Genomic DNA, 17,825 nt, shown 5'->3' on the forward strand with positions numbered 1-17,825 from the left:
TATTGAAATAATATACGACAATTATAATGAATATTATACTATAATATTGTAATAAATATACATTTTATGTTGATTATACTTACGCCCTGGGACCTGTTTTTTTTTAAATACAAACTAACACTATCATTATTAATTTGTATTTTATTTCGACTGAATCATTAATAGTCATTACCAAAAAGTGTTCTGTGCTTGTTCTTTATTGTATTTATACATGTATTTATGAACTTATACAATTAATTTCATGATGAAACAGGGCCTTGGCACTATCATAGCGTGCTTAGAAGGTTAGATAAGTAGTTCATTAAACGTTTTCTTTTCTGTTCGTTTTTTCTGGGGTTTTGACTTGATTATTGTTCTGTAAATATGAATATGTATGTTTATGTGTTTGGTATCAATTATCAGGAAATTTCATGGTGAAAAAAAATATATGGTTGGTCTTTTAACTTTAAAATTTGAATATTTTAATAAAAACAAATTCATAAGCAGTTTTTCTAAAAGAAATAAGGAAGATAACTACATTAATTTCTGGCTAGGTGTCGCTAGGGAGACACTAAACCCGTGAAGGAACCGCAAAGACAGATTTCGTTAGTGGGACTGTCGCAGGGTGATAATGACACCAGCCAGCCAGATTATTGTTGCAGATTGCGAACTAGCTAGTGCCTTCAGCATGAATAGCGAATTAATTCCGATTCGCGTGTTAAAATATTAGAATTTTTTTATAAGATCTTTATTATTTTATAATCTTAGAATTGTTACTAATAAGTATAATATGTATTTTCAGAAAATTGAGGAACAACATGATAGAGCATCTGCATAAAAACGTATTCAGGAAACAAGGTCGTCTAGAAAATCTGTAAGAAATATAATTCATTACTAATTCTAAAATTTATTTATCCTTTACAACTTGAATTCGAAATAAAAAGTAAAACTTTACTATACAATAAGAATTCAGATACATATCATTAAAAATCGAACCCAAACTCTTATAACTATCTTTTTTATTATTTTTAATTTAAATTCAATGTGAATAAGGCTCAATATTATCTTTATTGATGATTTATCAAAGTAATCATCAGTGCACAACTGAGAAAAAAAAATAAAGGTTTTATGGTAACATATATAATCATATTATAATAACACATATAATTACATAAATAATCTATCAAAGAGCTTGTTGTTTTTTCTTGACTCGTTACCATCACTAATCAATTTATAATTGGCGATTTTTAAATATTAACTAAACATTGTTTTATGTAATGAAACCCAAATATATATTAATATATATAACATACGAGAATACGGGTTCAAATCTCAAAGACAAGGGAAAAGGATACGAGATATGACATTCATTGATACTACTGAAAGAATACTTTATTTGTTCTTTTAATAATCTATTTATAGTTTACAAGGTTTGTTGGCAGAGGGACCTACATCTTAAGATCTATAACATAGGCTCTCACTATAACTCCCCCATGCAAGCTTACGAACAATACTTCGTAAGCTTACAACTCAATCAAAAAATCCAAATATTTCCCTGTATTTTACTGAGTTACAATAATCACAACAGAATGAAACAAATAAAAAAATAAGTAAAATTTAAAAAAAAATCATACCTAAGTATGTACAACTAACAAAAATTATATATCCGAAAAATAAGAAGAAAAAAATCTTATAATCTTCATACTACAATAAAACATTATATTTTTATAAAGAACTACGTCCTTTATGTAGACTAAACTCACTTGCACTTAAACAGTGGGTGGCATAAACAAAAAACAAAAAAAAAATAAAATAAAATAAAAAAACACATTCTGATCTGGTGATGCGAGAGAATACTTCAGGTGCGTATGGTGCATATAAAGATTTCATTTTGATAATATTTCGCAGTGAAGCTTCCACTGATACTACACTGTAAATGACTACTTGCAGCGACCTCTCCTTCAACAGACTAAAGAGGCTAGACGCAGAGCTCCTGAGATGGACGCCCAAGCTGGTGGCGGTCAACATGGCCTCGAACGCTTTGAGTGTACTCCCAGAAGAGCTCCTGGAGAAACTGGATCATCTGGAAGAGCTGGATGTGAGCAATAACAGGCTGAGGACGGCTCCGGGGCTGGCTGGGCTCCCTCGCCTGCAGGCTATCGACCTGGCCTCCAACTCCCTCACTCTCCTCCCTTCAGGTACTGTCTACTTATTTAAATTTTTTTTTAATTATTTCTTTTGGTCTTATTTTATTCATAAAGAATTGATAAATATTATTATTCGAATTCATATTGACTTACGTAGAACATTTAGTCGTTACAAACGGCTACTAAATTCTAGAAAAATCGTTTTACTTCTTCAAAGACTGAATTTCAATTTCTGATCAATTCAAATAGGCAAACAGATTTACTTCACATAGATTGATACATAGATTTACTTATTTGTTTCGTAGATTTACCAACTCACAAAGAATTCATCTTCGTACATCAATGCACTGATTGAAGACAATATAATGAGTGTTATAGAAATCATCTTCAGAGTTACTAAAATCTACTAAGAGTACTTCTAATAAATAAAGATGTAAAGCTTATTTACACACAAATTATATTAATATATATAAGTTATAGTCATCCAGTTTGATACAATTATATATTCTAAATAATCTAGTCTAAATACTTTTAGACTTTTTTTCTATTAGTAACATCTTAGGATATAAAATAAATTAATATTCAGTTACTAAAACCTAAAATTCTGCTTGTTTTAGAGTAATACTAAGGCTATAACCTACTAAATTGGGTTCTAGATAGAAAGATATACCTATCTACTTATTTATTTTTTATTTTAGCAAACAGAAAGGATTGCTCTTTCCAATAGAATATCATATCATACGGTAATAATAACTTCTAAACAATTACTACGGAATAAACTACAGTTTTATAAAGAAAATATGTATATATATATATATATTTAACTGTTTAATTATATATTATTAATAATCATTAATTAATTATTAAAAATTTCACAATTTTGTCAATAATGAAGCATAAATTTGGGTCAAGCAAAAATAGATAGAAAAACAATCTTTTTTACAAAACTCTTACGCTATTTACAATATGTTTAGAGTTTTGTATCTTGTTTTAAACCCTTATTTAGCCCTAAAAATCAATCATGTGATATTACCGTAAAAACACGTATATATATATATATATCAATTATATATACAAATCAAGCAAATTATCTCTCAATATGGGTATTGTGCCTAATGCCTTCAACTTCTGGAGGCTGCAAAAAGCACTACAGTACTGCATTGCTGGTTCAACTGCGGTTTCATTCGTTAATACTCACAGCTGTCCAAAGAAAATCGAAATTGACAAACGATGACTTATGATTTATTGCTATTGCAGAATAGCTCCGGGTCATTTAATACCAATCTATCAGAAATCTTCTGAGCAAATCTTACTGTAAGAACATCACATTATTTTATATAAAAGAAACTCATTTAAAATTTACTGATTATGAAAATAAAATATTTAATTATATTTATCTATGAAAATATTACTTATTCTGAAGTCTTCCAGTATTGAAGTTTGCTATTTTCTAAGAACCAAATTAGGTATAAAAAATAATTATGAACTTATACTTACACTTTAGGAGCAATGGATTTAATTGTCCAAGTAAAAAATCCATTTTAATAAAATACTACAACATATACTAACGAAAAAATGATTGGCTATGCACATAAAAAGTTGTCAAAATACTAACAGTACAATCGAAATTAATGATACGTACTCAATGTAATCTATCAATTTAACCATTATTTAATGCCAATAATGATATATAAAAGATATATTATTATATAATTTCATTATCTTTTAATATTTGATTTCTTACTGTTGTTTTGACCAAAAGATTTGTAAAATAGATTTCTGATAGATTGGTACTAAATGATCCATTTTCTTAAATACCTATAAATTACTAAAGTATTATTTGTCACTTTTGATTTTCTTTGCACTTGAGTATTTACGACTGAAACCGCCGTTGAACCAGCAATGCATTGGTATAATGCTTTCTTGCAGCCTTTAGAAGTTGAAGGGATTATGCCGAATACGTATCGAGATAGCTTGTTCGTTTAACCATAGATGTTATAGTCTAGTGTGACGGAAATATCTCATTATGATGATCTTGTTTTTCAGGCTTTCGGCGAAAAAAAAAGTCCGATAAAATCTACTGTGTTGAATGTGATTTCATCTTTGAATAAAATCCAGACAAGCTGTTCCTTTTATTAACTTTACTGTATTTAGTGAGAAAAAACTAAATAAAACAAGAGACAAGCTATTATATGACCCAAAAAATCAATTAAATAGTGGCAATACAAATAACTTTGTTTATCATGAATTTAAAGCTTGATTCAAATCATTTTTTTACCACTTAATGGGAGATATTTTAGCTGATATAGATCAAATTTTAATTTTAAAATATAATTACTGTTCAAAGGCTTATAGATATCGTTTTTCAGGGGTGTAAAAATTATGCTTATATTGGTTGTTGATTTTTAATTATATGCATTTTCCATGAAGAAAATAGTATTTTTTACTCATGTTCTGTAATAATATTGAATGAGTAATATTCATAAAAAAAACATTCTTTGAACCTTTAAATTGTTCTCTTATTGGGCCAAAAGGACGCGTAGGCCGTTGGGCATTGAGTCGTGGGTCCCAGATCGCTCGGTTCGGAACAATGTGGGTTCTATTTCAACCTGGGTAATATTTACTTATTGGCGGTCCCGAGAAACGAATCTTGGGACTCCCACCTCTGTTAGTACGCGAGAGCAACTCCTAAGTAGGACCAAGGGTAGGCAAAAAGAACCGCTAGGCCCACATGCCCTACTCGTTCCCCACCAGTTAGTTACCAATACCATTTGGCCAATAGCTGCACTTCCATTTAAAATGATCAAAACCGATCATTTGAAAAATATTTTAAATATAAACAATGTATTACGTATATCATCAGTAAAATATTTACTATCACATCCTGTGGTTACTTATTTCTTAATTATCTTTGGATTATTTGTACATCGCTGGCATAGTAAAATAAAACATTTTTGTACCGCATGTAGATCTAAACAACACATTTTACATATTATGCAGATTAGAAATTGGTGAAGTTGAACGTCTATACATATTTTTATTAGAGTTTTTGTGTGTATCTTTTATATGTGAAAGTTCTTGATCTAAATCATATTTTTCATTCGTAAGGTTTTAGAAACAGTCTACGTATGAACTTCTAAAATAGAAGTTTATCGTTAGAATATTAAACTCGCATATTCTTTCAAGAAACTTTTTGCAATAACTTTGATACCCAAGTTCTTTATCACAATTCTTTTCCTGAGCAATTCCTTTAGATCATTTGCAATAAAAGTTGTGGTTATTTAAGACCCTTCTCAAATGAGAGAAATACTTACGGAACTGGACGAATCATCATAACAAAAAAAAAAGTTTGTTTTTCTTGTCACATGATCCACATTTACTGAACCAATTCCATGATAATAATAATGTTTTTTTTTTTTAATTTTCAAAACTTGTCAATAGCAACTTAACGGTGCATATGTTGATTTACTGGGTTTACAAGTTATATTTTGCGTTTCATGTTACATTTGAAAAGGTGAATATCAGTTTATTAGATTTTAAGATTTTGTTTGGCGTAAGCATGCCTTTTCTTTTTTTGGAATTTTCTTCATCTCAAGCATTGAAACTTTTATTTAAAATACCTAGTTAGAACTTTTATTTCAAACTTATATAAAACATTTCTAGTATTGAATTAAATTAATAGCATATTTACCATATATTGTTTTTTGTGAGTTTTTAAGAGACTATTATCAAAACTTTCTTATTATGAAAATTCTTGTAAAGTAGCTAAGCTGTAACTTTTTTGACAGTTTTATAACTTTTTTTCCATCAGATATAAATTAAAAAGTTGCGTTGGACTAGGTCATAAAACTGGCAGTTTTCATGTACAATTTAACCGTTAGATTATAGTCACTTCTCACGTGCTAACAGTACTTTCTAGCTAAGGTCGTAGGTCACGTGGGAGGTGACAAGGCGAAACATGTCGAAACTCGCTCAGTGTGAAATGCAGGCATCTATTAGCAGCACTCTCGAGACAGATATTTTACTGATTTTTTGTCTTAGCGGGTAATTGGGGATTTTGGGTAAAATGGCTTGGCATTCAATGTAGAGCACTCGTGCTGTGTCGCTCTAGTTTTGTTTAGTTAATCTTTATACGATTTTTCTATTGCTAACAAGTTATTATTTTTCCTTAGATTTTGAATTTCAAAACATAGGCACCTTTTGAAGCTCATTAGATTATTATTTTGAGGTCTAGAAAAAAATTATTTTTGAGGCCTGTGATGAATATAATTTTCGAACATTGGGTGACTTTGTTTTAGGGAAATGAGGATTATTTTTGGAGTCCAGGGCGAATTGTTTTTTGAACCCAGGTCTCATACAATTTTAAGTTCTTGGGCAACATTGTTTTTAGGGTCTGTTGTGGATTTGTTTCTAGGACCCGGGATAGTTTCATTTTTGAGACCCGATAAGGATTATTTTTGGGGCCTGGTGCCGAACAATTTTAAGTTTTTTTGGGCAAAAATATAAGATCAATGTTTTCTCACCTATCAACATATGGTAAGGTTGTTTGTTGTGGCAGTTCACTGTTAAGGCGTATTCATATCACAGTTAAACTTGGCAGTTATTGCGACTGTTAGTACGCTGACATTACTTGTGCTGTTAAAGATCATCCCAGACCTAGTGTTACATTACTAACAAATAATTATACCATGGTAGTGGCTAACACTTTTGTCGCAATTACGGAAAGTGAACGATATTCCACTGTCAAGGCTTATACAACAGCAGTCATTTGTCGGTTAAAACGGATATTTTTAATACCCTAAACGGGTATTTTTTGCTCGGGAGAGTTATTAGTTTAGTATCCGTAACAGAGCATCCTCAGTTATACATAACTTTCTTTTCTAAATTAATAACTAATTGAATCTGACATATGTTTAAAATAAATAATTTTTAACAAAAATATTATTCTTGCAATACTTAATTATTCTTGCATATTTACTGGAACCAGCTACAACCTAGTGAGAATTCAAAAATCTAGTGGCTGAAAGGTCGTTAAGATCGTTAAGCTGATGGTAAACTGGTACTAATCGCAGATTCCTAGAAGATTTGATAGAACTGAGGAACTATCCAGTTTCGATCGGAGCAGAACATGTTTGATAATCTCAAAATCTGTAATTACTTAAAGATAGCCGTCGTAATTTGTTGGAATCATTGGAGAATGATATATCAATCTAGTTATGAACAGCCGCTACAACATCGTCCATAGAAATACTTGTCGATTCTTTTTTTCTATGAATTTTATCTCAGCTTTAACATTCGCAACAAAATTAACATAAGTACATGTAGCTGATGATAAAAAAATTCAGTATTTACTTGGGTAGAAATAATTTTCAATTTGATTCCTGTAATTTCAGCAGACTACGTACATTGAATTAATCTGACGATTTTTTTTTTTACAGCATTTTAATTTGCACTGCTTTCATATTAATGAGAAAAAAACATTCATACAAATATATATCATCATAAATTTACTTGTTTTTTTGTAGTCAGGCCATCAAAATAGAAAGGATGCTGGTTTCATACTTTTTGTAATTCACCTGAGGAGGCTATATATCTAACAGCCTCATTTACTCACTTACGGATTTATTTCTTAGTTTTTTGTTTTTTTTAAATTGATTTCTTAGAGAAAAATCATTTAATATTTTAGTATTCTTGAAGAAGTTTTAATTTACTTTTGGTTCAACAAGATATTTGTTTTTTTTGTTTTTATTTTGTAAATTACTAGGTTAATTAATTATTTCTTATTTTCTTACTATATCTTATCTAATTAACTATATCTTATTTAAGACTTTTTGTTATTTTTAGTTAGTTATATTTTAGTTTGAGTTTTTTATCTTTTCTTTTTACACTAAGATTTTCTATTTATTTATTATTTTTTGTCTATTTTTTACTCAGATTTTGTTTGTTGTTTTACTCAGTAGACCAACCCCCTCGTATATATCTAGGCTTTAACGGAGGTAAATAAATAGGTATATAAAATAAAATGAACATTATGCAGTTACATTTCAAGTCAATGTCATAGTCATACTTATTTTTAAGTGCTGTGGCATGTATTCATGAGCTTAGTTCTGTGTACTTCCAATAATTTAATGGCATGTATTCCAATACAAAACAGAAAACTAATTTATAAAAACTTGATGCACTTACAAATGCGGATTTAATAAACCTCAAACTCATTCCCCTTTCCTTCTTCTAGCTTCTTCTCTATCTTTATTACCCCTTTCTAGCCCTCTCGCTCTGACTCTATTCCTCTTGCATTTCAGGGCAATCTATATTTTTCTCTTTAAATTACTTTGCACCCATTCTAGGCAATGTTTAATAAATAAACCATCGTATTAAAAACATAGATAAAATACATCTCTGGTATAAGATTCTAGATAATAATCTACAGCCTATAGACTGAAGAATAAACAAACTATTTTATGGAATAGTTCGTTCTTCGGTTTCATCTTATATAGGATTTAAATGTCTGTTGGACTAACTATTTTTTGAACGGAGCTACTTCGCGATTATATAATTCTTTTAAAAGAAGAGGGTGTTAAAAAAACCGTGCTTCATGCCAGTACTAATGATTCATAATCGCTCAAATATGTTTTAGAATAAAATTCAGTTAAGCATGAAGCTAATAGTATTACGTGTGTCATACATTTCATATTTATGATAAGATGTGTGAATCCGGCATCTCCTATATCATTTTAATCAGGATCGTAACTCGGACATTAGAAATGCTAAACCAGGTAAGTAGAAGTATCTAAAAAATCGGGAGTTGGCATAGTGAAGCACGGGTAGAGGTTATGGGTTTTTTTTTTAATGAAGATTTTAAATAATTCATAAACATTCAAATGTTCTTACGATCTATATGTTTTCTTTGAAAGGAAAGCATTTAATATATATAATATAATATGAACATTAATATGGCCCGGATAAGAAAATAAAATTACTCAGTTGCAATTAACAGATCTGTAATATGGAATTACACGTACTGCTGCGATGCACTGTTCTAACGCCTTCTTTGCCTTTTTCGCATTAGGCCAGTAGACCGACGAACCTAAGTGGTTCTAAACACAACACATCACGTAAAAACTTGAAAGTTGCCAAATTGAAATCGAATCATGGCGTACCTCCCTACCAGGCGTGACACGTATAAATAAGGAATGTCGGTAGATGGTGAATAAATATCTTAGTTGTGAGAAATCAGTTCTATTTTTGTGAATTAAAAAAAAATTTAAACAATGAACAGTATTAACTCATGTATATTCAGTATTAATATATAAAATATTTATAGAAATAAATTTATAATAATATTCATAAATATAAAATTTCAATTACTATAATGGTGCAGGAAGATGAAAATATTTATTTTATATCAGATCCAGTATTTGTGCGGCATATATTACTAAAATATATATCTATAAAATATATACATAATCACGTTGAACTTATTTTTTTTAAATTATAATTCATCCGATTTAAACAAGACTAGGAATAAAATGCATTTTATATAATTTATTGCGTTTCAAATGCCAAATTTACATTTTAAACATTTAGTGTATAAGGGAAATACCAGCCGAATTTGCATGATATCCTCAATTCAGGTAGACCTAGTAGATCAATTGGATTTAGATGACGCGAGTGAACAAATGACCCATTGTTGCCTGGGATAGAACTCTTGCGAAGACTGCCATTACTGTTCAGGAAGATGTTCTCGATTTGTCTCAGCAAGAGAACAATAGAGTGTCTGAGGACATCACATCGTAAGTTGGACATTGCTTTTGGGTATCTACAACCGAGTGCTTATCATGCTGAATATTTTGTAAGATTAATTTAGATTGGTGCCTTCAAATGTAGATTGAATGAAAATAAATTCATAAAACTAATTACGGCACTTTTTAACTTCGATCTGATACTTAATCATCACATTTAAAATACAATTTTCAAATTTGACTACAGTATTTCTAGAATACCATCTTATTTTTTTTTCCATTTTTACAAATTGCTTCTCTGATTGTTGCGGATTTCTTGTTTGCATATCCCATTTCTACTTAAACTATGATCGTTAAGAATTACTGTAAGATTTATAATTGAGCCCTTGTATACAATGACTAACTAACCAACAATTTTCGTTGTTTTTTAAGCTAAATAAATAATTTATTGATTTCGCAATACAAACAGTCCATTATATCACTATTTCTAATAGCGATATAGAGGAGCACTGCATCTTATTTTTTTTTTAATGTTTATTTATGGCTATTTACAACTGTACATCATAATACATTTAGTAAATCTGTTCTAAGTTAAATTGGATTTAACTTAAATTAAATTAAAATTTAAATAATGAAGAAAATAGCTGAAGAATTTTGATAGATTAAAAATTTGTTTTTTTCTTTTATTTTTTCCAATACATTTTTTAATACTGAAAACACAGGGCCTGTTATCTTTCTTCCCTTTTATATCCGACCTATCATTCAAAGTAACACGAAACATACTCATAAACACATATAGACGGTTTTTAAATCCATAAAGATTTTTAACTCAATGCTTGAAAACCATCAATTATCAGTACACCAACATTATGATTATGACTAGTAACAACAATCGATATCCACTCTCACAGGTTTCTAATTTCGAATCAGACAAATATTGTATCTTTTTTTTTTAATAATTTATTTATTGTTATTTACAACTGTACATCATAATACATTTAGTAAATCTGTTCTAAGTTAAATTGGAGTGTTACAGGCGTGTAGAGAAACTACCCATTGGTAGCACTCTAATGGCATTTTACATTAGCTGGTCTCGTGGCCATCTTCTTTTCAGGCACCTCGGAGGATTGTCAGGAATGGAATAGGATGCAAGATTAGTAACTAGGGGATTTGAGTGGTTAGAGAATTTATAATGGAAGGAGTGATATCTGGTTCGGGCTAGATCGGTTACATAGGGAACATTAATCTTAAATTTAAATCACGAAATGAAAATTCTTCAAAATTGGTGAATATAGCTGATAAAACATATTTTTACCAAAATGTTTGTTCTTTATTGCATATAGTGGTCTAATTTATTTGTAGATGACCACCACCAGTTAAAAAATAGAAGACAGTATTGATCTACAATTCTTTTTATTAAATTAATAATAGTAAATATTGGATATGGGAAACTATGAGTCACAGGCGCTTAAGAATTAAATGAAAAGACTTTATTAGAAGCTGATCATTGTCAGGAATTCAATAAGATATTTACGAAAGGACTTGGAGCTACTGCCGTTTTAGCCTCCCGAGGTATGGTTAGAGCTCGATAGGGATTGTGCTAGAAGATTAAGATGATGACTAACACTCCGAAGGCAATTTGAAACTTTGGATAGTATGATATCATGCAGACGTGGTATGTTGAGACCATGGTGGAGAGACTTGTTTATTTTAGGAATGTTCAGTAGTAGTGCCCTTCAGTTCAAGCCAGTAGGATTAGATATTTTTTAGTATGTTTTCAGAATAAATTTCATATAATATAAATAACTCAGCTTTGAAGAGGATCTTAAGAACAGGATCCATCGATAGAAACCCAATAACATTTCTTCTTTTCAGACGCCTAGGAGGATAATTAGGTAATGAAGGAGAAGCCAGGTTAGAAATAAGTGGATTTGGGTGATTGGGAAGTTTATCATGGAAGGAATGGTATCTGGTTCTGGCCAAATCAGCAACATAAGGTCCTAATGGATGACTTGATTTGCGACAAAATAAGGAGCATTAAGGATTTTACGAAGGCTTTTGGACTGTAAGGATTAGATTCGGGAGGAATTTGATGGCTAATATTGTATCTTATGTTAAAAAATAAATAATATTCTTAGAATTTAGTACCTTGAACCAGAACCTCAAGTGCCAGGAAGGATTTCACAACAAAATATGTCCATCTTCATTTCAGAAATGCACCATTTTGATTTTGATTGAAACTTACTTATGTATTAAACAAATATACAACAAATAAATGTATTGTGAGTTATATTATATCATGATACCCTCGACAGGAGAATCTACAAATAGGTAGAAATAGTACAAATACAAATAGTATTTCTAGGGCAGAGGATCTGGAGGTTATCTTCTTTTCAGACCCATAGGAGGATTATCAGGTATAAAGGAAGCAAGTCTAGATACAAGTGGGTCTCGATGATTAGAGAGAAGGATTGATATCTGGTTCTGGCCAAATCGGCAACATATGGAACATTAAGGTCTTTAAGGATTATTTTACTTGAGACAAAGTAAGGAATATTAAGAATTTTACGAAGGATTTCGGATTGTAAGGATCAGATATGAGAAGAATTCAATGGTTTTAGTGGAGCTCTAAACCTCTGAATGTATAGACCGTCAGTCTTGTATGAGGGTTTCGAGTTAGTCGTTTGTCCAGATGTAATCCTGGGTAGCGGACAATGATATGTGGAGTATTATAAAAGGATACTGTAGGACAGGAAGTCATATGTTGATTTGATGGCATTAATTTAATCCTCCAGTCTTGATACCATTTCTCAAGGGTTGTGATGATAGAATGAAAATATTTTACTGGCTAAAAAAACAGCCATAAACAGAGCTACCTCTTTATTACCGCACATTCCTCAATTTAGCCATTGGTATCATACATTATAACGTTTCATCAGTAATCCTTTTGCAGTCTTGGGTCCCTAAAGGTAACTAACGACTAATGAAATTCTAAAAGACAGAGGCGAAGCAATCAGGCGATAAAAGAGAAGCAGCTCGAAGAAGGAGAGCTAAATAACCGGTATTCCATATTCATGAACAGAACGCCGACCCCCCTTGCCAAAACGATAATTAATCTTCTCCTTTCCTAATCTCACCGGATCTCCACGGGGAATGAGTCGGTAATAAAACTATTTCTCTTATTAGCTTCATCCTAAGTGGCCCTTAAGGCCAGAGGATTCGCCGCTTCTCCCAATCAGAAATAATGGTAGATCCGGAAGGCAGATTTATGGTCAGGTAGTGTTCTATCAAAGTCTTCGTTTATTCTACCATATTCTATTAGTTTAAGCCCTTCTTTACTTGTATTTTGCGTGTCTACTAATAATGCGTTATTTCTCAAAAAATCCAGTTTCAAATAATGTTTAAGGGTTACTATGTTTCATATCTTTTGTCTATGGGATCCCACAATCATTACTGAAGGTAATTAAACAAAAATTATCTATATTTGTTACGGCGGGTAGGGGTTCAAAAGGAACCTTTCCTAGCCCAACCGTGTAAGGTGAAGAAAAGAGAATTCTGGTATTATTAATACCTCTGTAGCAAATATTAACTAATACCAAGGGTTACTACAGATAGATTTATTTGTATTTATAAAATGGAAACAATTGTTGTTGTTGTTGGCCGCAACAATATTAATTCAATATAGTTGAGTCTTAAAACCTATGATCATTGGATTGCTGTTCTAAAGACATAAGGCGTGTTTACCAAGTAGCAATTATATATCTTTATACAATATTATGATCATTTAATATATCCGGGAGTAGTATTGGGTAATGTAATCCTCAAGCTACACAAATAAACAGCCTATTTATTTATATTTAAACCACCTATGAATGATGTAGTATTATAACCATGATTCAGATTGATAATTTCCATAAAATATCTTTGCATTATATATGAATATATATCTGAAAAGGTGGAAAGCTGTAGGTCATAAGGCACGCGGTGGTAGGTGATGTTCTGTGATGTGGCCAGCTATCATCGGTTCGTTATGCTCTGCTTAAAGCGTCCTTCACTCTCTAGATCGAAATGTCTTATCTCTGTATTCCCCATAATTCAGTTCGACTTCCCTTGGATATCTAGAGATGTTACCTTCTTCTCATTGGCTTATCGTAGCTCCACCCCCAAAGCATATATCATAAAGAGTGCCGATAACTGTTTTATTAAACCATAATTGACTTATCCTGTGAGCTTGCTATCTGATCCCTTTCTCGAGCTGATATCTAGTCTAATTTAATAGACCCTTTTGATCCCAAATATCCTGTATTCGTCAGCTTTTCATCGGATATAGAAGACTTCATAAGTATAGACAGGTATTAATACTATCTACCATATTAATTCTTATAACAAACCAAGATTTCTCAGGGTTTAATAGCACCCATATGTTAGTAATAGGCAAAAACCTATTTGATAATATTTAAAATATTGAGAAGTTCAATATATAGCAAAATATTGTAGAATATGCATTTTCTATCAAATTTCTTTTTTCGTCTTTCCTGAGGCGTAAAAGCCTTTATTTAGGCTTTTTGTGTGTACTCACTGTTAATAGATTAAATTTAAAAATATAAATACCATTGCGACAAGATAAATCCATCACAATTTCCATGGCACCCTATATAGCCTACTGATCGATTATATTATAAAATAAATATGAAAATAAAGTGACATAAGTACGCGAAAATAATAAAAATTCATACCCAATCTTCCCTAGAAATACGAAACGAAGCATAATTATTAATGATTGAAGGGCTCCCACTAAAAAAATGTAATAACAAAAAATATAACAAACATTTTTTCAGCCTAATAACAGTCTTTCTGATGAAATCAGACTGGTGCTAGCAATGATTCAGACATTGGTACTGATGTTCTAAAACTGAAAATATGCTGATTTGACCAAAGATGAGACATTTTTAAACTATAACTAAAATCATTGAAAACAATAGAGCTTTGTCATTAAGATTCTATTTTTCCAATATTTTGATTAGAAAATGAATTTAAAAATTATTTAATTGTTTCATTAAAAATGGTGGAGTAAGGAGTAAAAGGTTTAGGTCCACAAAAGGCACTTCTCTAACACTAACTAACTTTACATATAAATTTTCAACTCACTAAATCCATTTGGAAGAACTGCAGAGTTGCACAAACTATGAAAAAATATTAAGATAGGACGGATTTATGACTAAAATTTATTACTAGTTTTACGGTGTTGTCCTGCCATGAAAACTAACCTAAATATTGAATTTCATATCATTTGATTTGAAAAAGGCTGCTGGGTGTGCTCAAATGTAGTGAGGAAAATCAAACATTTACGGACCGCTATAATTCTATGGATTATGAGACAGATATGAAATGGATACCATCCCATTACCATCCAATGGAAGTCCAAACTTTGATAAAGAGCAGAAGTCTTTATTTAACTCAATCAAATATTAATGGATTGTTAATAAAAATAATCCCAAATAACCTTTAACCAAATCAAAATTCGAAAAATCTTTTTAAAAAATGGATTGTTACCCGTTATTTTAGAATAGATAAGTTCAAATTAATTTGCTCGATAAGTATTATTTTTCTATCTTGAATCTCCCCATGTTAGTTAAAAAATTTTTAAAAAAGTAGGAGGTAGTGTAATTTAACTTTCATACATTTTTAATTGGCCAATGAATAGTAATTCCAGTAACAAACAGTCAAGTACTATTTTTAGCTTTAGGTAAAATTTATTCATTAAATTATTCACCGATTGCCTAGTATACTTATTGCCTGCTCAATAAATAATACATTCAACTAGAGACTAATGCATTTAGTCACTAATTAATTTATTCGCGAACGACAAATGAATAAAGTCACGACTAAATTATTGTCCAACTTGGCTATATTAATAAATGAATTTATTCACTAGACATTTCCCAACAACTGCGGTTAGCATCAAATTCAGGAGTTGGAATATATTTCTTCGTCAAGTACAGCTGCAGGTCCGGAATATGTATGTAAAGCATGGAATATGCTTTACATACACCCGACATTTGATAAATTTTACATAAATCTTCTTTTCCTTCCAGATCTGCTAAAGGACACCCTGAGACTAGAGAGCTTCTCCGCCAGCCGGAACCAGCTCAGCTACATCAAGCCCAACACGTTCCGCCACCTCCCACAGCTGGCCTTCCTCGACCTCACTTCCAATCGAATCCACGAGGTAAGTACTCTGTCAAATCCCAAATGCTACAAATAATTATAATGAGGTTAATTATTTCCAGATAAATAGTCATGTTTGTGAAAAAAATATGTTTAATATTTTGACTTCAACGCGTTTCTGTAATTTTCACAAAATTATGACGTTACCTTCTCTGAGTTTTCTCTGTCTGTATCTTTGTTCATTTTTATTTCTCCCTTCCATTCTTATGCATTTTTTATTTCCCCTTTTCAGCCATTCCTTCACAACACACTAATTGTTTCTCTACAATCTCAAAAATATTTGTTAAAACTCGAAGTTTTATTTATTTTCAATTAAACTTTTTTTTCTTTTCCTATTAACCATCAGATATTTTTTTTATTTAACTTCCAATTGTTTTTTTTAATTTCGGTAATTATAAGTTTATTTTGGCTTGAAAACGTCCATCTCGGATGAGGATAGACTTGGGAAGTATTGTCATTAGCATATCGAAATCCACGGTCACCCTCTGTGAGTGGCTTTTTTTTTCGTTGATCAAATTTTAAATTTCCTTTTTTCTTTTTTTTTTTTTTAATTTCCTAACTAGTGACTAACTAACTTAAATTAGTGAAAATTTGACTATTTATTTTGTTTAAAGTCAAGTTTTTTGAAAGTTTTGTACATATACACACACATATTTTTATTTCATAATTCATTTATTTTTTGTAATAATAGGATAATTTTTTTTTAAATATATTTTAATATCATTAAATTTTTGTATATCACTTGAAAGGTTCTTTTTATTTTTTTTTTATTTCATTTTTCTTCACCATTTGTTTTTGCAAAATTTTATTTCAAGTCCTCCGTTTTTAATTATTTATTTTATTTTTTTTATCCGAACCAGCGAATATTTTTAATATGGAGAAGAGATTGGTTTTTCATTCACGAAACACCCCTTGTCCCAACAATAATAATATATACTATGAATTGGGAAAAATAAACAATTAGATTATTCATTAAAGCTTAATTATTATTAGACTGATGTTCGATATGAAAAATAAGTAAGGACAATAAATAAATATTTATTCTTTAAATTTGTTACAACGGAAGTGGTGGCATATAATACCCAGGGAGTGAAGAAATATATTTACAGTCAGCATATTAAAGTACCGCATGGAAATGTCCAAGGCTCTTTCTTACCGAATTTCTAAAAGATACTTGAGTTTCATATTGTAAACGTACGCCGTAAATAAAATGAAACTCATTCAAAAAGAAAATAACCTATTGAAAGCATGGTTTTACGTTTGATTAATTTTATAGTCTTTAATTTTTTTTTTTATAATTGAAGATTATATTCTGACTTAGTTACTAAATTAAATTCATTGAACAATAAACGATAACTTAGCTAGTAGCCTTTGAATAGCAGGGTCAGCGGCGCAAGAGTCGGTGAATAGAAATGGTTGAGGGAAGCAGAGATCGGGTGTCGAGTGTGCGAAGGCCACAAGTGTTTGGTGCCCTCCCGTAGAGGACAAAAGGCCCAGTTCTCCAGGAGGACTTGGTCATCGGATATGGTACGTGGTTCCAGCTATCTTCGAACAGGTACTGCGGTCGTGTCCCACTTGCTGTCGTGCCATTAACTTCCTTCTTCTATTTTTTTTTAAAATAAATTGAAAGCTACATAATCATCATTCGAATAATTTCTAAAACCCTTTTATAGTCAATTACTTTTTTTTTTTTTTTTATTATTTATTTATTGTAATTTACAACTGTACA

At 30.7% G+C, this 17,825-nt stretch overlaps 1 protein-coding gene across 1 annotated transcript in view; it reads left to right on the forward strand.

The window, feature by feature from the left end:
- Nucleotides 1–17,825, forward strand: part of LOC106687229 (phospholipase A2 inhibitor beta) — a 58,575-nt gene that overhangs the window by 17,725 nt on the left and 23,025 nt on the right. The window contains exons 6-8 of the mRNA XM_014430990.2: nucleotides 782–853; nucleotides 1,930–2,177; nucleotides 15,964–16,097. Of these exons, the coding sequence (XP_014286476.1) occupies nucleotides 782–853; nucleotides 1,930–2,177; nucleotides 15,964–16,097 (454 nt within the window). The remainder of the gene's footprint in view (nucleotides 1–781; nucleotides 854–1,929; nucleotides 2,178–15,963; nucleotides 16,098–17,825) is intronic.

Source organism: Halyomorpha halys, unplaced genomic scaffold (assembly GCF_000696795.3).
Source record: "Halyomorpha halys isolate HHAL.00 unplaced genomic scaffold, Hhal_1.1 Scaffold932.1, whole genome shotgun sequence".
Taxonomy (NCBI): domain Eukaryota; kingdom Metazoa; phylum Arthropoda; class Insecta; order Hemiptera; family Pentatomidae; genus Halyomorpha; species Halyomorpha halys.